The following is a 21,153-nucleotide window of genomic DNA, read 5'->3' as shown; positions in this document are numbered from 1 at the left end:
TAGCTAGGATTACAGGCATAAGCCACTGGCACCCAGCAACAAGCACTTCCTTGAAGGATGTAAAAGGCTTTAGAAATGTGAGTTCAGGGGCTGGGAAGGTGGCTCAGTGGTAGAGCGCTTGCCTTGCATGCCTGAGGCCCTGGGTTTGATTCCTCAGCACCACATAAGCAAAAAGAAAAAAACTGGAAGTGGCACTGTGGCTCAAGTGGTAGAGCGCTAGCCTTGAGCTGAAGAGCTGAGGGACAGCGCCCAGGCCCAGAGTTCAGGCCCCACGACTGGACCCCCCCCCCCAAAAAAAAAAAAAAAAGAAAAAAGAAATGTGATTTCAGAGTTGTTCAGATTTTGGGATGGGACAAAAAGACAAACAGCAATATGTGCATAGCCATAGTGTTTTATTGGATCAGTGAATTTCTTATTTTACAAAATATACAGAAGAGCCAAAAATGCAAAGCAGTCAACAGTGTCTGATAGGGTGGGTAGGAAGCTCCTGGGACCTTTCCCCTCAGATTCTAGTTAACTGGGAGTCTGAGCTAAATAGGACAAGCAAGTATATAAAGGGTGTAGCAGCATGGCAGGGGTGCTGACAATGAGGTGGGACCTGGGTCCTATGGTCCCTGCCCTCTTGGTATGTTAAGGAACATCTCTGGGTATACTGAGTAGAGGAAAAGGAGGCTATGTGGGGTAGAGCCTGGGTTGATCAAAGATTCTAATGAATGCCCCCACACTGGGTTCAGGTACTATGCCTGCCTGCCTTTTTCCCTCTCCCCCTAAGGCATCCACTGAGAAGAGTGGTAGGACCCAAGTTCAGAATAATCCTGGCTCACTCCATGCCTCCAGATCCAGAGGACATGGCAAATGAAAACTCAAAGTTGTAGCCATCAAAATAGGTGAATGGGCAGGAAAGATAGGCTGAAATTGTGGGCATCAGCCAGGATGTCTCCTACCCATCTTCTCCTGCCAACCACCATCATACAAACAAAAGGAGAGAGAGGTAGGAATTCCAGGAATGAGCCAGATATCTGGATCCTGGGCTCTCCTAGGACACTGAGAAAGGTGGTTATTGTAAATTTCTGGGATGTTTCTAAGGCCTTCTGTAAACACTAGGAACTCATATGCTGATGGCCTGGGGTAGCAGATCTGTGGAACCTGAGAGATCATGATCTGCTGATACTTTCGGTTCTCTACCCCAACCAGCTCCTAAGATCTAACCACTGACTCGGGCCTAAGATTTCTTCTACATTCTTGTCTCTCTCCCAAAGACTGGTCTGTAATTTCAGCTAGTGCCAAGGACAGAGCATCCTCTCTGAGAAGGGAGTATTAGGGGATGTTTGTGAGATCAGGGATGGGAGAAGCACCATAGCAGGAGAACATTCTGTCTAGTGTTGTTTCTAGAGTTAGGGTGGATGGTAGGAAAACACTCAGTGCCCACAGCAGGGGCGCCCTCAGCACTGGGTCTCGGGCAGGAAGGAAGTGAAAGCTGCTGGGAGATAGGAAGACCCTCCAAATGCACTTTGCTCACTATCTGGCCCCTTTAGCTCCAGGGATCTGTACTACAGAAGCTCCAGGCTCTTGGATCCCTACAGCCCCCGGGGTACAGCTAGGATGAGGACAGATCCAGGATGAAAAGGTGAGGTCCACTTGGACTAGGACTAGAGCATGGTTCCCCCCAGGACACATTGTCTCCCCTTCTCTGGGGAGCTAGATGACATTGTCAAAGAGCTGCATAGACCTCATGATGTTCTCGTCCTGTGGTCATGGTGTGAGGGAGGCAGATTGGAGAAAGAAAGAGAGGGAGAAGGGGAAAAAAAGCTTGTCAGATACAGGAGGAAGGACATTTAATCCGACATGGGGACATTTAGAGGCAGAGGGAAAGCCAGAGAAACTTGGGATAAGGAAGGGGCAACGCTGGGCGCCGGCGGCTCACGCCTGGAATCCTAGCTACTCAGGAGGCTGAGATCTGAGGACCACGGTTCAAAGCCAGCCCGGGCAGGAGAGTCCGTGAGACTCTTATCTCCAATAAACCAATAGAAAACCAGAAATGGTGCTGTGGCTCAAGCAGTAGAGCGCTCGCCTTGAGCTGAAGAGCTGAGGGACAGCGCCCAAGCCCAGAGTTCAAGCCCCATGACCTCCCCCTCCAAAAAAAAAAAAAAAAAGGAAGGGGCATGCCCTCCCTAATCAGAGGGAACAGTGTTGGGGGAAGGGAGTGAGGGGGGAAGACACACTCTACCCAAAGGAGCCTTTTCCTATATCACTGATTCAGACCTGGAGTCCAGACCAGAGAAATGTAGATGGTAGGGCTGTACCTTTTGGCAAGACTCAATGAATTCCTCGATCGTCACCACACCATCCTTATTTCTGTCCATCTTCTACAAGCGGGTGGCCAGCCAGGGAGGAGAAAAAGGACAGTAGGAGAGAGCAGTAAAAACTCAGAAAAATCCCCTTTTTGGTTCTTCCCTTTACTCCAAGGCCCTCAAACCCACCCAGTCCCAGGTACCTGGAAGAAGGTCTCCACATGTTCCCTTGGGGCCTCCTCCCGGAGTGCAGGGTATGTGTACTTGCCCATCATATCGTAGATGGACTTCATGATGTCCAGCATTTCCTGGTAGTCCACGAGAGAAGAAAATCCCTTCCTCAGAAGCTCTAGTCTCCAAACCAAGAGGCCTGGGATTTTAGCCCTTCTTGGTGATACATACATGGGTTGCTTTCTTCCCATATGGCTTTGCAACCACCACCACCACCACCACCCCACACACACCAATATAGTAGCCTCCCAGCCCTTCAAGCTGCCCTGCACCTCCTTAGTGATACAGCCATCCTTGTTGAGGTCATATAAGTTGAAGGCCCAATTCAGCCTGTCATCTATGGTTCCACGAAGAATCACTGACAAACCAGCCACAAAGTCCTAGGAAGGAGATAGAGAGATCTGTGTCTTCACTCAAGCCTTGGGTTTGGCCTGGAGATACTGGCCTTGAAGGCCCAGGAAGTAGGCTTTGCTAGTCCATCTCCCCCAGCTCACCTCAAAACTGACGGAGCCATCATGGTTGGTGTCAAAGGCATTGAAGAGAAAAGTAGCATAGGTGCTGGAATCTATAGGATGAGTATGGAATTAAGCTAGGTTTCCGGACAGGAGAGGATTGCTCTGTGCAGCTCCCCTACACCCCCTGATCACCTTGGCATACCCAGCCCTCCAGAGCCCTCTCCCCCACTCAGCCTAGACTGCTTCCCTTTGGACCTTGCCACCTCACCTCCTTGAGGAAAGAACTGAGAGTAAATCTGCTTGAAGTTCTCCTCATTCACAATTCCACTGGGGCATTCCTAGGAGGGAAGGAAGAGTTTTGGGGCACACACAAAACCTGTTTTTATTCACTGCCCTTCCCCCACCTCACCTTGGCCAGAGACAAACAGAGCAAGGAAAAAAAAAAAACTTCATGCCTCCAGGGACTCATCAAGTGGCTCAGGTAAAAGCCAGAAAGACTTCTTCCCCAGTGTGCAAATTAAAATCATGTTACTAAATCCCCCAATTTACAGTCTGCCTCTGTTCTGGCCCTGGTTCTGAAGCTCAGGCTGGAAATATGGTCTCCCACCCATGTCCCTTCCTCCTGTCTTCTCAAAAGCAACAGGTCATTCGCCCTGCCTGTTGTGCTTCAACACTCGCCCAGTTCGGTCTTGCCTTCAAACTCACATTCTTGAAGCCCCGGTACAGGACCTGCAACTCCTTGCGTGTGAACTTGGTTTGCTCTTGCAGCTGCTCCAGACCCTCTGGCCGGTGACACACGGTGGAGAGTTCAAATTCGTCCTCCACGCTGTCTGCAGGAAGCGGTGGGGGACAGCCCCACCTCAGGCCCGGCCCCCAGGACCATCTTCAACCCCCCCCCATACACCCTCCTTGTTTCATCTTCCACACTGATGATCTGACTGCTAGTTCACTGAACCCCGAGCTGAGGATATGGCAAACAGAGAAGACGCTAGTCAGCTTCAAGACCTGTTGATGGGCTAAGGCCAGGCCTGGCCCCAGAGTGACTGGTCTGGACTCAGCGCTTGTCCTTGGGCCTCTGATCCCTGGTTAGAGGGGAAGGCCTCCTGCCGCATCTTCTTCCCAAAAAAGGAGGAGAGGGAAAAGCAGGCACGAGACAGCGCAGGCACTCAAACACCTGCAGCCCCAGCCTCGGTAAGTCCAAATCCTCCGGTCCCCAGCCATGCCTGAGCCATGCTCCGCCCAGCTCCAGCCAACCTCCAACCGGACCACAATCCTGGCCCCGCCCCTACCTCAGCCCCGCCCCCAGCTCCCACGGTCCAGCCCCCAGGCAAGCAGACCAGGCTCAACTCCCACAGGCCCAGCCCCAGCCCCACTCCCGCCCCCACCAGGAGAGTAAGTCACCTGGATCCAGCGGGCGGGGTCTGTGGGGGCGGAGGGAGGCTGGGGCGGCTAACGCTGGAGGGAGCGAACTGTCACTGAGAAGGCGGAGGACCCGGCCCACTGCAGACCCTCCCCGTGCCCCCACACTCACAGATCTCACAGACCTGCGTGTTGCAATGCACACACCCCAGCCCGGCCGCAAAGGCACGCGTAATCAGCACACGCCCAACAGAACACAGACCCCACGCACTCACTCGCAAATCTATCCCTTCAGGTAGAATCAAACACTAGCACCATTAGCTACAAAACGGGCCTTGATAGCTTGCAGAACTCAGGATTCTGTAGGGGAAGGCAGGGCCCAACTAAGAAATGGAGACTTAGAGAAAGAGGGAGCTAAGCCGGGCGCTGGTGGCTCACGCCTGTAATCCTAGCTACTCAGGAGGCTGAGATCTGAGGATCACGGTTCAAAGCCAGCCCGGGCAGGAGAGATCGTGAGACTCCTATCTCCAATAAACCACAAGAAAACCGGAAGTGGCGCTGTAGCTCAAGTGGTAGAGCGCTCGCCTTGAGCTGAAGAGCTGAGGGACAGCGCCCAGGCCCAGAGTTCAAGCTCCACCACTGACAAAAAGAAAAAAAAAAAAAAAAGAGGGAGCTGAGTTGGGGACCAGGCTGGGAGAGAAAAAAAAATCAAAGGATCCTTAAGGATAGCTAAGAATCTGGAGGAAGGTGGGTTCCTTCCTCTACACCTGCAACCACCTTGTTGCATGCAGGGGGTCATAGGTGACATACATCTCTGAGGCCCAAATTCTACGCAGGGCCGCCACACAGTCAAGGGACACCTGGAACCTTAACAGCCCCTGCTACACTGTCCAAGCCCACCATGGATCCAGGCTGTGGCCCACCAGTGGCCACATCCAATACACCCGCCGCCCCCAGCAACAGTCCCTCAGGATCTGTCCACCCCCCCCCCCCAACAACCTTGCACAGTAGCCACCCACTCACAACCTGGATTCCCCTGCACTGATCCCCACCCCTCACACTGCGCGCGCGCGCGCGCACACACACACACACACACACACACACACACACACAGCACCGCCCCCAGAAGCACAGCAGAGGCACTTGCTTTCACTGACTGAGGGCAGGGCTTGGGGCCCGCAGCAGGGCAGCAGCTTGAGGAAACGCTGCTTCAGCGCTTTTTTAGTGGGCCCTGGAGGGTGGCCTGGGAAGAGAGAAGACCCCAGGAAGGTATATTAACTCCCACTGACCCTCTGCTCTGTCCCCTTTCCCCTCCCACCAACAACTCAACCCTGGCACAGACAGGAATAGGAGAATGGGGGGGGGGGGGGTGGAAAGGGAGTCATCCGATAGCCTGAGGTGGGTTTGGGAAGTCTACTAGGTCTCACAGGCAAAGAAAATTCATAGAGGTGGAGCTTGGGCACTCTGTATTAAGGGGACATGGCCTGTGATTATAAGGCAGGCAAAGGGTTTCATTTGTCTTGGATGCTGTAGCTGGACCTCACAGGGTAATGTCCAATATAAAGACTGTCTGGGTATGAATACTTCTCCCTTCCCCTCCCTCTCTCCTCTCTCCTCTCTCCTCTCTCTCTCTCTCTCTCTCTCTCACATACACACACACACACACACACACACACACACACACAGAGTTAACCAGCACACATAGTAACAGTGTAGAATGATAATTCACAGAGAGGTGCCAGTGACAATTTGATATCCTATAACACTCCTGATGGCCTAATAAACATGCTCCCAAACAGACACAGGCACATATACTTTTACCTAGTAGTCCTAACACAAACGCACAAATGTGACATACAAAAAGCCTAACATACTGAAACCCACAGAAGCTATTTCACACAACATGATTAAATCCACAAAAACATACAATGGCCCTGTGACCTAACACTAAGTGTGCTAAGAATATCATCACACATATTAAAGTTACCATGTCATACCAATATTATAAGTGACCTAAGTCCCATGGCACTCACTCACAGAGGCTTCATTGGTTCTGACTATGTCTATTTTTCTTTCTTTTTTTTGGGGGGGGGGAGGGTCCAGTCGTGGGCCTGAACTCTGGGCCTGGGCGCTGTCCCTGAGCTCTTCAGCTCAAGGCTAGCGCTCTACCACTTGAGCCACAGCACCACTTCCGGCTTTTTTCTTTTTGCTTATGTGGTGCTGAGGAATCGAACCCAGGGCCTCGAGCATGCAAGGCAAGCGCTCTACCACTGAGCCACCTTCCCAGCCCGTATTTTTCTTTCTTGTAACCCTCCATTCCAAGGCTCGTCATCAGCTAACAGCTACATGCAAAATGTGGCCCTTTTCCAATTCTCAGTCTACCTTGTTCTTTGAAGGAAGGAGGGTAGTAGATTTCCCCCCCCAATCTGGGAGCTTGAACTCAGGGCATGGGCACTGTCCTTGATCCTCTCTGTGCTCAAGGCTAGCGCTCTACCACTTGAGCCACAGTGCCACTTCTGTTTATGTGGTAACTGAGGAATTGAACCCATGCATGCTGGGCAAGCATTCTACCACTAAGCCACATTCCCAGCCCAGGACAGTAGATTTTGAGGCAATAATAACTATTTTGATGTATTAAGGGGTAAGTGGGGCTCATTGTTTCTTCTTCCTTCTCTTTCCCTTATTTTGCGTGTATTTTTCAGCTCTACAGGCATCTCAGGGAACCCTCAGCATTGTTGTGCATGTTTATGTGTTTCCCAGGTGGATTCATCTCCAGATTCCTAGGTCAAAACTCAGTGGACCTGACTCATTGACAAAAATTGGTCTTAGCCAGGCACCAGTGGCTCACGCCTGTAATCCTAGCTACTCAGGAGGTTGATGATCATGGTTCAAAGCCAGCCTGGGGAAGGAAAGTCCGTGAGAATCTTATCTCCAATAAACCACTAGAAAACCGGAAGTGGTGCTGTGGCTCAAGCGGTAGAGAGCTTGCCTTGAGTTGAAGAGCTGAGGGACAGCGCCCAAGCCCAGAGTTCAAGCCCCACGACCAACAACAACAATAACAACAAAAAATTGATCTTAGTTCATTGCTAAATTCTTTAGTTATGTTACTCCTGGATCCAAGGCCCCCACCCCCCAATTCCATCAGAACTAGCCCTTGCTCCTAAGGGTTAACTATGTAATGGTGGCCTCCTCCCCTCCTCATTCCACCCCTTCCAGGAGCTAGAGAGAGGTGGGAGGGGCGGCCGTGGGACAGGCTGTGATTGGGGATCGATGGTGGCCTGGCCCCAGGCCCAGGGCTCCATTAGTCAGGACTCTGGTTTCCCAAAGCCGGATTGCCTGGGGCTTTTGATGGTACAGTCATCAGACTGGGGGTGGCTCTCCCACCTCTTTTATCCACCTCCTCCCCCTTACTTGCTCATTCCCAAGCCTTAGTATCCTCTAGGCTCCTCTGAAGGTGGGAAAAGAAAGGGACTGCCTTCAGCCTACAGGATGCTAGATTTTCACAGATGACCCTTTTTCCTACCAAACAGTCTAAAGGGGAAAGTTGGGGCCAACCTACATCATCTTTTCCAGCCAGGATGAAAACAAGCTCAGACCAGCCTCCTCAGTGTAACAGGATGAATTCTCTAGTCCCTACTCCAGTGACTACAGCAGAGGATGGGGTGCACTCTTATTGAGCCTTAGAACAGGCAATTCATGGATCTTTCTTCTCTCCCAAACTTCTTTAGCATCTTTCCAATTTATTTCAGGTGTTTACCCTGCAGCCTTTCCCTCTACCCCATTATGGTTCTTGACTGTCCTGTTTGTCCATGGCATTACTAAGCAACAGCAGATCCTGAAGAGCTGAATAGTTCTTGGTGTGAAGAGGAAGGGGATGCCAAAACTCTAGGTTTGGTGAGGTAGAGATTTCTTTTCTTTGAGGTGGGATGAGGAAATGAATTCCTGCTTCTAACATTGAAGACCTAGAGACTGATAGGAGTTTGGAAAGGCAAGGGGCTTGGGAAGTAGAGCACCTGATCAGATCTACTCCTTAAACCTCCTGGTCTGAGCAGAGTTATACACATCTCATTTAAAATGCTCCCACTCCTATGCCTCCAGAACTCCTTCCATCCCAAGCTTTGGGTATGGAGCTTGGGGAACTCTGGGAACATCACCCAATACCCAGAGGGGCTTAGCCACATCCTCTGTCCTGCTTGGACATGGTCACATCTATCATCACAGAAAGCCACATACCCAGTCATTCTGACACACGCAGTCACCTATCTGTCATATACACAGGCTTTGATAGAGATAATACACTTTGTCACCTCTCATATAGGAACACACAGTGACACTCCATTTCTCACACACTGATTTATACACATCCTGTAACTACACCACACAGTTGGAGGTGTAGAGTCATATCTTCATAACCTCATGGGACCTTGGCTCCAAAAGGGACTTGCCCTGGCATTATCTCAGGATCCTGCCTGCCTCCAGACCCATCTTAGTACATTCCAGATTCCCCTCACCATCTTCTCTCCACACTCCAGTCCTCCCTGACAAGAAACCTTGTCCCACGGAGCTGGAAATGTGGCTTAGTGGTAGAGTGCTTGCCTAGCATGCATGAAGCTCTGGGTTCGATTCCTCAGTACCATATACATAGGGGAACAAAAGTGAGTAAATGAAAGAAATAAAATTAAAAGAAAGAAACCTTGTCCCTCATTCCCACTTTCCCTAGCCCAGACCGCCTAGAAGACCCCTTGTTCTGTCCCAGATCCTGTCCCCAGACTCCAACTTCTTCCTCCCCCAGGTGTCCATCACTCACCTGCTCACCCTCGTCCCCAGTCATGAAGATGGTGCAACCCCCTTCCCAACACTGCAGAGTGCTGACCCTGCAGCCAGCAGCTCAGACAAGCCCAGACACCTGGGTTACCTTCCAAGGAGACAGGCTCAAAGAGGCCAAACTGTTCCAGGACCTTGACAAAAAGCGCGAGGACCACAAGCACAGCGACCATCTCCAGCCCATCCAGGTTCATGGTGGGCCCGGGGCATGGCCTCCATCAAGCTGAGGCTCAGACACACTGGCCAGCTGCTTCACATTACTTCCCCCTTGGGCTCCCCTGCCCGAGTAGGACCGCCCTGCATTCTCCCTCCCCATCTCCCGCCCTGGGTCTCCTCCCTCATCACTCCCCGCCCCCCCCCCTGCCCCACAGCCTCCCAGCCACAGCCACAGCCTCTTCCTCTTCCTCTACATGGGCTACCTCAGCCTTTGAACTGGTTACATCTTCAGGAAATTTTGCTGTGAAGAAGATGGTCATGGAGAGAGGTAGCAAACAGCTTCTGTCCCTGAGAGCTTCTCCCAGAAACTGGTGGCCACTCTGTGCCACAGGGAGGGGACAGATAGAGCTGCTGTACTTAGAAGGCAGGTAAAGGCAAGGTGCATGCACGCAAGACATGATCTGCACATGGGTAAGTAATAGATGTATGGGTCAGAATATATTAGGGGCATCAGGGTGTTTCCCATATGTCCCTTTTATGTGCGTTTACATATGATTATGCACTTGTCACAAAAGGTGTGTGTTTTGTATATGATCGATACGGAGACTGAGTGTCTATGGGCTGCATGTGAGTGTGTGTATTTCTGAGTGTGTATGGGGGTGAGGGTTGTGGGATGTAGGTCTGAAGTTGGGTAGTATGGGTGTGTTGCTGTATGATTGGGAGACTGGGTCTGCATTGTGTAACTATATCGACACGGAATTGTGTGAGAAGATAAGGGGGTGGAGAAGGCAATGACCTCTCTTGTCAGGAGGACACTACCAACACCAACATCGATCGCGGTTGCCATGGAGACTGTGAAGAGGAAGCACTCTCTTCCCACAGGCCACAGACAGTGAAACTGAGGCCCAAGGGAGGGAGGATTATGTACAATAACCTCTTATTCTCTTCAAGACTGTCTGGGGAGGAGGCTTATAACCTCTTTGGGGAAATGGGGGTCTCAACTCCCATCCCTTCTGGCTACATCTTCAACTAGGAGATGCCAAAGCCCAGCCTACTCCTTGGGAACTGATATGCTGATGGAGAAGCCCTAGCTTTTTAAAGGGGTATGTAAGGCCTGCAGAGACAGAAAGCCAGAAGACAAAGGTAAGGCCTCTGCATTCATGATATTTTCCAGTACCACCACTAACAGTGATTGAACACTCACTATTTACTAGATGGTGCTTAATGTTTACAGACCTTAGCATATTGAGCTCTCAGAATAAATCTCTGAAGGTGGTCCTATTTATCCATATGTCAGGTGATGAAGCTCAGTCAAAGTCAAGCCTATCTCCAACATTAGAGCCTCATTATGCCACACTGATTCTCTTTTTTAGGAAGCCTGCCCTCCTACGAAACTTAGTTTAGGAGTATTGACCCTAGGGGTGGAACCCTCTCTCTTTTCCAGCTCTGAGATATGTGTGTCTCAGCTCTCCCTTGGTGGTGGGGCCATTTCCTACAGCTCTAGCTAAGGATCACTACTGATGTGCAGTTTTGCATAGGTACCACTGGGGGTCAGCCATTCACCTCACACTCCATCTTACCCCCTTTTCCTTTCCCAACTCCTCCTAGGTTCTTTCTGCTAGCTCACCTTCCCTGCTGTGGTGGTGAGATGAATTCAGAGGTTGCTTTCAGTTCCTAATTCCTTAGAGGTTACTAGTTAACAAGTGGAATTGGCAAATATATCCCTGTGACTATCCAAATTCTCCCCCTGACATTTAATACTTTTCTTCCACCATCAACAGGTGATCAGCCAGTTTGGCCACTTATTGTCCTTCAAGCAAACTCAGTCCTATCTCTGTACCTTTGGTCCTGCTATTCTCTCTGTCTGGGATGCCTGACCTATTGCTTTCCCCCTGTCTTAAATTCTTAGTTATCCTTTAGGTAAATTCCCTTTGCCTTTTGTTATCTTCAGGCCTTTACAATCTACTAATTCTTTCATCTCCTACCAAATTCCTTACTGAGCCTCAAAAATTAGCATCTAATTTTGTATTGTTAGGAAGAGTAAATGGAATTGGTGTAGCATGAAAATAGTATCATGAGCCTAGGTGTCAGACTTCCTATTTGCCCTAAATTATCATTCCTACCTCCAGACTTATAACCATAGTCATATCTAAAAAGTTATTCTCTCTCCCTACCTCCCCCCCTCCCCCTCTCCCTCTCTTTTTCCATTTTTTTTTTTTTTGGGGTCCGGTCGTGGGGCCTGAACTCTGGGCCTGGGCGCTGTCCTTCAGCTCTTCAGCTCAAGGCTAGTGCCCTACCACTTGAGCCACAGCGCCACTTCCAGCTTTTTTCTTTTTGCTTATGTGGTGCTGAGGAATCGAACCCAGGGCCTTGAGCATGCAAGGCAAGTGCTCTACCACTGAGCCACCTTCCCAGCCCTCTTTTTCCATTTTTAAGGCCAGTCCTGAGGCTTGTACTCAGATCCTTGGTGCTGTCCCTGAGCTTTTGTACTCAAGGCTAATGCTTTACCACTTGAGCCACAGCTCCACTTCTGGCTTTTTGCTGATTAACTGGAGTAAGAATCTCACTGACTTTCCTGCCCAGGCTGATTTCAAACTGAAATCCTCAGATCTCAGCCTCCTGAGAGTAGCTATCATGGGCATGAGTCACTGGCGCCCAGCATATTGGTTCTTAAAAGATAACGCAAATGTAAATGGACCACCATAACAAAGGGAGTGGCATTTAATGAGCCTACTTTGTCTCCTGGATTCCAAAAGTGCAACTTAGTACTCACATAAAATCATCAAGAATCTTGTTTTCACAGCTAACATGGTCAAAGTGAGTATACTCATTTTTTTGAATTAATTAAAAAATTGAGGTTCATCCAGTGAGTTTTCCTAAAATAATTTCAGCTGATATTTTGATATTGACTTTTTTTTTTTTGGGTGGGGGGGTCAGTCATGAGGCTTGAACTCTGGGCCTGAGTGCTGTCCCTGAGCTCTTTAGTTCAAGGTGAGTGCTCTTACTATTTGAGCCACAGTGCCGGTTTTCTGGTGGTTAATTGGAGATAAGAGTCTCATGGACTTTCCTGCCTGGGCTGGCTTTGAACTGCGATCCTCAGATCTCAGCCTCCTGAATAGTTTGGGTTACAGGAGTGAGCCCCTGGTGCCTAGCTTGATACTGTTTTTGACCAGAACAGTGGTCTGCCAGCACTCTCAAGCTGACTTTGCAATGAGTGTGGGATACCAAGAAGTCCTGGGAAGCCAGGGGCTGGTGGCTCAGGCCTGTAATCCTAGCTACTCAGGAGGCTGAGATCTGAGGACCATGGTTCAATGTCAGCCTGGGCAGGAAAGTCCACAAGACTCTTTTTTTTTTTTTTGGTCATGGGGCTTGAACTCTGGGCTTGGTGCTGTCCCTGCGCTCTTCAGCTCAAGGCGAGTGCTCTATTTGAGCCACAGCGCCACTTCCGGTTTTCTAGTGGTTTATTGGAGATAAGAGTCTTTCAGACTTTCCTGCCCGGGCTGGCTTTGAACTGCGATCCTCAGATCTCAGCCTTCTGAGTAGCTAGGATTACAGGCGTGAGCCACCGGTGCCCGGCTTCCAGGAGACTCTTACCTCCAATTAAGCACATATACAAAGCCAGAATTTGAGCTGTGGCTCAAATGATAGAGCACTAGCTTTATGTTAAAAAGCTCAAGGACAGCATCCAAGCACTGAGTTCAAGCCCCACGACTGGTGCGCACACACACATACATCCAGTCTTGAGCAACTATTACCCAGTTTATGTTGGGAGAACTAAGGACGATAAAGAGGGTCAGATTCCATGAAGCCTTGAATGCCAACCCAGACAATTTAGGCTTAAAAAAAAAGTGCAGTCACTCTGATGGGAAGAAAAAAAAATACCACCCCCTTTCTCTGTTGCCAAGTTCACAGGACAGATTGGCAAACCTGCCACCAGTGTCCTTCTTTGCCTGTTTCCCTCCTGCCCTCAATTCTGAGACCTTAATCTAACCTCACAAGGATCGCTGATCCTAAATCAAGAGATCCCTTCTGGAAGACCTGTCAGAAGAAGAGAAGTTGTTGTTTTTCTAGTCTCTTCCCCAGTCACAGAGCCCTTTGAGAAGTTTGCCTAGATTTGATCTCCCTGTCCCACTGAACTTAGCTTTTCACCCAAAGAGTGATTTCCCCCCTGCTGATTGTAGGAACTGCACTCAAGGACTTGCACATACAAGGCAAATGTTGTACCACTGAAGCATGTCCCCAGACACGTAGGGCTTGAACTTTGGGCCTGGGCACTGTCCCTGAGCTCTTCAGCTCAAGGCAAGTGCTCTACCACTTGAGCCACAGCGCTACTTTCAGCTTTCTGATGGTTTATTGGAGATAAGAGTTTCATGGCCTTACCTGCCTGGGCTAGCTTTGAACAGCAATCCTCAGATCTCAGCCTCCAGAGTAACTAGGATTGCAGGTATGAGCCACCAGCACCGGGCTCCAGGAGTGGAATATTACTATTATTATTATTATTACTATTATTATTATTTGCTGGTCATGGACCCTGAACTCTTGAGCCTGGGCGCTGTCCCTCAGCTCTTTAGCTCAAAGCTAGTGCTCTACCACTTGAGCCACAGCACCACTTCCAGCTTTTTCTGCTCATGTGGGCTGAGGAATCAAACCCAGCACCTCATGCATGCAAGGCAACCACTCTACCACTGAGCCACCTTCCCAGCCCCAGGAGTGAAATCTTAATGGAAGTACTTCAGGTAGATGAGAATTCAGGCAAAACTATTCACAGGCATTTCGTTTTTTCTAGATCCCTCATCTCACCACCCCAATACTGCTATCATTTAGTCATTTATCTCCCATAGTTCAAACTTGGAACAAACTGGCCTGTGATCCATGACTACTCAGGAAGCAAGCTAGTCCAAGCAAAGAAGTGAATGACATTCCCATCTCAACAGAAAAAACTGGGAGTGGTGAGGCATGCCTGTTATCCCAGCTATGGCAGAACGCATAGATAGGAGATTATGATGCAAACTGGCTAGAGCAAGAAGCAAGACCCTATCTCAAAAAATAGCCACAGCAGAAAGGGCTGAATACATGGCAGAGAGCTGACTTCAAACCCTAGTACAGCAAAATAAAAAAGCTGGAATAACCTTGTGGAGAAACCCACCCTATGCCACTTGCTCCCTCACTGTAACCCAGTGAGTAAAGACACCAAAGTTCTTTTCTTGGTCCCCCAGACCCATTCCTTCCCAGCTAAAGCCAAAGACATAGCAGCCCCCAGCTGCATCAGGTGATTAATGACCTCCCTAGGCACTGGGGCTATTTTGGGTCCTGGAAGTCATGCCTGCAATGATTGAGAGCTGGCCCCGCCTGGCTCCAGCCATCTGTCACTGGAGACAAGCCCAAGCAGGGGCTTGGGGGACACAGTCTTCTCAGGAGATTTCCAACAACATGGCTCTGGCTCAGCCCCATCTCCCCTCCTTCTTGAGGCTCCAAGCAGCCCTATGTCCTGCCTATACTCCAGGGACTCAAGTGGGGCCAGAGAACTATAGATCCTGGAATGCCATAGGCTGTTTCAGTCTCCTTGAGTCCAGGTGGGGATCCAGGCCGGGAGGTGATTCTGGATTCTGTGGACACTGCTCAGATAGCTCTAAGGAAATCCAAGTGGAATGCCAGTAGTTCCACATGAAACCCACAATACCATAGGTTCCACCAACTCCAAACCAAGGTGTAACTTCAACAAAGGGTATACAAGCAATATAGTGACTCCGAACTCTCAACACAGTCCTAAAGCATAGAACTCCAGGTAATCCCATGGGACATGCCCACTCCAGAATGTGCAGGTCCAGCGGGTACAACAGGGATGGCACAGCATCAGCAATACACAACGTAGTAATGCACAGTCTATGAATATATACTACCTGAAACAGACAAAACAGTTGCATACACTCCTATGCCACAGCGGTCTGTCCATCCTGCCTGTCACACAGGAACTCACTGGCTGAATTCTCAGCTCAGGGTTTCTTTCTTCTGGATACTGATTGCTTCATCATCTTAAGACCCCTTTTAACTCAAGCACCACACTTTCTCTCAGCTCAGCAGCAAGCTTTGCTTGCTTTGATCTGCATGCTTTCCCGCTTATGTGAACCTTCCCCCACTTCATTCCAATGAAAAGTCCTTCCCTCTCTACCTTGAGGCGCCCTCCCCCACTCCTTTCTTCTCCGAAGAGCCCCCCTGCTCAGAAAGGGATTCTATCTCTTGTTCCATTTGTGTCAGGGAGCTTGCCCTTCAAATCCTTTTTATTTGAGGGACCCTGCTCCATCTGTGTGAGCCCTTCTCCTCACCTCTGAAAGGATCTCATCCTACTTCACTCACTTTTTGGGAAGGGTCCTGCCCCTCCCTTCCCTTCTTCATACCTGGTGACAATGATCCAGCCACCAGCTGGTAGAGGGATCGCGCTGCCTGCCCCAAAGGGCTCCGGCACCTGCGGGGGCAGCGGTTCATGGTTCAGCTGAGTCTGTGGCCAAGCTCCGCCCCCAAGGGAAGGGGGCGGTCTCCGCCCCTCATCTTATGTGGGCTCTGCGTGGGCAGTCAGGAGGGCGTGGCCCACAGGCAGAGTATTTCTGATTCTCTGTTCGGTTGAACACATTCTAGCCCCGTCATCTTAAGTGCCCACCCCCAAATTCCTACAATGGGGCGAGGTGGAGGGGCCGTGCAAAGCCTCCTCACTGCCTTCTCTTCCAACGTCTTCTGGATTTCTGGTAGGGTAGCCAGTTACACACAGATTTTGGGAGAAGAGCTAGATGGGGAATAAGTCGTACTGTCCCTCTTCTGCTGCCTCTCTTCCACCCCCACCCCTCCATATTGCCACAAAGATGCTAAGGGGTAAGAGGACATAGTTGTCATGGCAACTCTCCACACTTCCATACTTCCTGGATCAATGGGAGAAAAAAAACAAGCAAGAGAAAGGAAACACACATCAGCATGTTAGGGTGGCAAAGAGGAGGCAGTAGGGCTGGATACCCTCAGCTACCCCGTCCTGGCTCCAAATCCCTTTTATAACTGTTTTTATCTTTCCATCCTGGTCTAGCAGATTCAAAGACTCCATCACCATTATGCTAGCGGCCAGACAAATGCCTCAAGTAGAAGCTTAATTATCCCTCTCTCTGCCCTAGTTCCTTTCCCAGGCTCATCTCTCTACCAGGTAAGACCTAAAGGCACTCCCTTCCAGGATCTCTGGATGCTTTCAGAGTTCTGGGAAAGCCTACAGAAAAGATAAGTAATCTCATTCCTCCGACGGTATCCTTATTCTTGGAGGTGGAGTTTTGGAAACTCTGCATTTAAGAGGACATCTTAAGCTGTTCATTCTGCCCACTTGATCTGGTGATGGTCTCCCTTTGGAATTAGTTCCATACGCATGGCTTCTCTAAGCCACACGGGGGCGCCCCACTCCCAGCAACAACACCTACAGCCAGAGGGACAGGACTCCCCCAGCTCCTGGTCCCAGAGACAGCACAGGCCTGCCTAGTCAGATCCCAACTCTCTCCAACTTCTATCCCTTCTCTGCTTCTCGCTACTGATTGCAATCTTTTCTCACAGCGTCGACTTGCCACAGGGGCCCAGGAGGGGTAAGATAGGGCTTGGATCTCCAACCCCTCCTTAGAACACTCCTTCCCCACTCCTCCCTTTTCCCCCCACCCTAGCTAAATAAAAGTATTTTCCAGCTCTAGTTGGAGCTTAGGGTGCAAGTAGGAATAGCTGTCAGGGATATCCAGAATGTCTTCAGGGGAGGGTCTCTCCTCTGATGGATCTGGATACTGGGGCTGGAGACTGCCCTCTTATATCAGATCCCAGGAATCCCTCCTGCACAGGGAGGGAAGCAGAGGCCTGAAGCAAGCTTCAGCACCTAGGACAACTCTCCTTCAGATTTCAACAGGCAATTCAGAGAGCTCAGTGCTGTTAACACCATTTAGACTCCTGTTATTAACTAAGCCCTCTTTTGAGAGGAGACTTCCTGGTAGACCTCTAATTCTTCTTCTAATTCTTCTTCTTGAGCTAGGAAGGTGGCTCAGTGGTAGAGCATTTTGCCTTGCATGCTCAAGGCCCTGGGTTTGATTCCTCAGCACCACATAAGCAAAAAGAAAAAAGCTGGAAGTGGCGCTGTGGCTCAAGTGGTAGAGCGCTAGCCTTGAGCTGAAGAGCTGAGGGACAGTGCTCAGGACCAGAGTTCAGGCCCCAAGACCGGACCAAAAAAAAAAAAACAAACAAACAAAAAACAACTAAATCTTCTTCTCAAGTCATATGTGGCGCTATCTACAGCAAGGATGCCAATGATCTGGACGATTATCATAGATGCTTGTCAACATTTGACCTTGGGGCTTACTCAGGCCTCCCACTTCCTTGGCTTTTGTGCTCAAGGCTGACATTCTACCACTTCAGCCACCCCTCCACTTTTGGCTTTTTGCTAATTAATTGGAGAGCAAAAAACTCTCACAGGCTTTTCTGCCTGGACTGGTTTTGAACTGCAGCCCTCAGACCTCAGCCTCCTGAGTAGCTAGACTTATAGGCATTACCTTTAGCACGCAGCCATTTGGCCTTCTTATTAACTTTGGAAGGTTGGAGGCAGGCAGGTAGGAAATAGTATTCCCTACTCTGAAGATAAGAAAAGTGAGACCAAGAAAGCAAAAGTCACATAGTCAGTACACTTCCATTCTGACTGACCTGAGGTGGTACAACTTCAAACAAGTGATTCCTCACTTCCTCCAATCTTTTTTTTTTTTTTTTGTCATGGGGCTTGAACTTGGGGTCTGATTGCTGTCCCTGAGTGCTTTTGTTCAAGGCTAGCACTCTACCACTTTGAGCCAAAGTGTCACTTCCAGTTTTCTGGTGGTTAATTGGAGATAATAGTCTCACAGACTTTCTTGCCCAGGCTGGCTTTGAACTTTGATTCTCAGATCTCAGCCTTCTGGGTAGCTAGGATTACAGGCATGAACCATCAGCACCAGGCTTAACCCAATATTTTGATTCCAATATGGAGGAGATTTCTTTAAAGGGGTATTAGCATTTGGTAGGTATGTCATTAAAGTGGGTATGTTAATAAGGACCCTTTAGCGCTTACTACTCTCAAGGATCCTGAGCTGGGAACAGAGTTCATAGTACAGCCAGGTAGCAAACCCTTGGAGTCCACCCACATCTGAAGCACATCTGGAGCACATCTGGCACTGTCATATATCTGGGGACTGATGAGTGAATTTCTCCCTTTTGGGGGTCTTAGGCAGAACAACTAGGATCTCCCAGGGTTACTGACTTGGGTAGACACTTAAGGCAACACATGCCAATATCCTCCCCCATTCCCAGGTCTCAACAGGACTCCATTTAGGCAAGATAAGGCTCATGATCTTTCTTCACCTTTGTTTCAGCCTCAGGAGAGACAGCTTCCCTCCACCCTCTGAGCTCTCATGAAGGCTGCACAATGTGACACACACACACACACACACACACACACACACACATGTACACAAAGGAACAGTCATCTACACAAAACACGGACAGACCTACTACACCTAGAGGTGTACTGGCTTCACATACCTCCCAAAATAGGAAAGAGGCTGTCTGGGCAGCAGCGTGCTTTGGGGGAGATACAAGGAGAACCTCCCTGCAGTTCCCAGGCTTAGAGCTTCTGTCTCTAGCTCTGGAAGGAGGCAAGTGGATGTGTTTTCTCTGGGGATTGGGCGAAGTTCTGAAAGGGTTTGTGGGAAATAAAGAAACTTCAGTATTTTCCCTAGGGTAGGGGCTGAACCCAGTACTAAACAAAGCTTTTCTACAGGAACCAAATACTGGAACCATGGCACATTTCTAGGAGTATGTCTGAGCTGCTGGATACCTTAGAGCCCCTCTTTGGTTCCACCCTGGCTATTTGAAGAAAACTTGAGGAAGAAGTGAGGTACACTAAAAACCCCCATCTACACCAGGAAATGAGAGAGGTAGCAAGGATAAGAAACATGAAGACTCACAGAGCCTCACTACAGGCGTTACACATAAAAGTATACAACCAACACCAAACGCTAATATAACACACAAGTTCCACAATCACGAAACATAACACAATCCACTCTAGTACCAAGAGGTTCATGGTCATAATCTTATAAAGAGACACATCAACATAAAGTGAAACCCTGATACATTATGGAAATCACACACCACTTCATACTAATTCATACGGGATCACACACTAAAAGCACATAGTTGTGCATACAAGACACACACATGTTCAAAACAGTAAGCACAACCAGGGACCTATACAACCTCACACAACAGCTGATATGATCATACAATCACACTGCCACAGGCAGACACACTCACCCTAGCTGTCACCAAGCCTACAGGCACATGGCAACCAGCTGTGGGAGGCGCACATATACATACACAGACACACATAAAATGACAGGCCCTCACAGCACGTAACACCTCCCACTCCAGACACACTCCTAGCCCTGTGGCATACACTCCCACACCTGCTGGCTCCCTACACCTGCCCCACCTGCTCCCCAAGCCTCCCCTCACCCCCAGGCTTTGAACCTCTGGGTCCTGCTGCTCAATGGGAAGGGTGCCTGGGAATGGGACAAAGTGCGAGTATGGGCCAGGTCAGAGGTTAGAGAGGTGGAAAGGTCTTAAGGTAGGGGAGACAGAATCCACCCACCCTTCTGAGACCCCTGTGTCACCGACTCACCGGTAAGCTGGTCGTAGGAGCCATCCAGATCTCGGGAATCGGACAAACTCTCCTTGCGGCCCTGGCCCCGCATGGCCCCCGGCGCCCCGCTCCCGCTTGGGCCGTGGGAGGGGGCGCCGGGTGGCCTGGATAGGGCGCTCACACGGCGCCCCCTGGCGGCCTAGTGCGCTGCAGGGGCTAGGGGTCGAGCGAGCAGGGTCTGGGGCTCTAGAGACAGACCCCTGTCCTGGGGTCCACCTGCCGGTCCCAGGGCAGGAGCAGGAGGCTCAAACAGCAAGTGAGCACAGAGCCCGAGGCAGAGCTGGGCGCAGAGCTGGAGCTAGAGCCCAACCGCCTCTCTTCCCGCCCCCTCCCCGCGGCTGTCACTGCCGCCTCCCCCCTTTGGCGCTGCCGGGATTGGCTCCCCCTACCCCCGCCCCCCACCCTCTGCAGCTCGGAGGAGGCACCGTGAAAGGGTGAACTGGAAAGTGCTGGGAGCTCTTCAGAAACATCAACCTCTAAACCTGAAACCTTGGGTCTTGGAGGTGGGGGGAAAGGTGGGGAAAGATGGAAAGGCCCCATTGCGAGGAAACCCCGCCCCAATTCTCAAGACCCCCCTCCCGCCGCCATCAGTACGGTCTGGCTGATCCAGAGTCTGAGGTATACTTCTGAGTGCTCCAGTTCTGTCTTGCCCACGTTAGCCCCTATTTTCTCTGTAGTTCCTCTCGCGGTGGTCCCAGCCAATCCCCACTCTGCTTCAAGCTGAATGGGGATTCAGGAAAAAGTCTGCTCAGCCTCCGACACAGGCTCATTGCTCACTCATGGACATTTTTTTTTTTTTCTTCACTCATGTTCCAGCAGGATCCAACTCTCCAGGACCCTTTTTCTGGGTCTCACTCAATTCTAGCCTGCCTTTTTGCTGATCTAATGACTCCCTTGGCCATCTGGGAAGGAAAACAGTGAACCAGGTCAGTTTTTTCCTTCAACTTTATTGCCCTTTTTTCTTTGTCATTTGCCTAGTCCTACAGAATTTTTTAAAAAGCATGTTTAGGAAGCTAAGAGAAGGTTTAAGAAGCCAGTTGAGGATGAGCATGAAATGCTCCTTTTATGAAATCACTTTCCGATTAGCTCTTTTTCTGAGGGAAGGGTT

At 50.0% G+C, this 21,153-nt stretch overlaps 1 protein-coding gene across 6 annotated transcripts; it reads right to left on the bottom strand.

The window, feature by feature from the left end:
- Positions 1 to 375: 375 nt before the first annotated feature.
- Positions 376 to 20,349, bottom strand: Kcnip2 (potassium voltage-gated channel interacting protein 2). 6 transcript variants are annotated; one of them, XM_042689309.1, is made up of 10 exons: positions 20,025 to 20,349; positions 5,484 to 5,579; positions 4,379 to 4,477; positions 3,683 to 3,807; positions 3,246 to 3,315; positions 3,017 to 3,087; positions 2,795 to 2,902; positions 2,495 to 2,599; positions 2,304 to 2,366; positions 953 to 1,746 (listed from the first exon to the last, which is right to left on the bottom strand). In XM_042689309.1, the coding sequence occupies exons 1-10, from the start codon at positions 20,095 to 20,097 to the stop codon at positions 1,699 to 1,701; spliced, it is 858 nt and encodes a 285-aa protein (XP_042545243.1). In that variant the 5' UTR covers positions 20,098 to 20,349; the 3' UTR covers positions 953 to 1,698. The 6 variants fall into 6 exon arrangements, with proteins under 6 accessions (XP_042545238.1, XP_042545240.1, XP_042545243.1 ...); XM_042689304.1 differs by lacking the exon at positions 4,379 to 4,477 and having other exon boundaries at positions 376 to 1,044; XM_042689305.1 differs by lacking the exon at positions 4,379 to 4,477.
- Between the last annotated feature and the right edge of the window lie 804 nt (positions 20,350 to 21,153).

Source organism: Dipodomys spectabilis, unplaced genomic scaffold, assembly GCF_019054845.1.
Source record: "Dipodomys spectabilis isolate Male_0828 unplaced genomic scaffold, ASM1905484v1 ptg000125l, whole genome shotgun sequence".
NCBI classification, from domain to species: domain Eukaryota; kingdom Metazoa; phylum Chordata; class Mammalia; order Rodentia; family Heteromyidae; genus Dipodomys; species Dipodomys spectabilis.
The sequence above is the reverse complement of the archived record's forward strand: the minus strand, read 5'-3'. Positions and strand labels throughout refer to the sequence as shown.

What these genes read in the sequence shown, in the direction of transcription:
- Kcnip2 (XM_042689309.1), bottom strand. Translation starts at nt 20,097, where the DNA reads ATGCGGGGCCAGGGCCGCAAGGAGAGTTTGTCCGATTCCCGAGATCTG. An exon ending in CTCCTACGACCAGCTTACCG is followed by an intron (nt 5,580 to 20,024) that starts GTGAGTCGGTGA and finishes CTCTCTTCCCAG; the next exon opens with GCCACCCTCCAGGGCCCACT. An exon ending in TCATTGAGTCTTGCCAAAAG is followed by an intron (nt 1,747 to 2,303) that starts GTACAGCCCTAC and finishes CCATGACCACAG; the next exon opens with GACGAGAACATCATGAGGTC.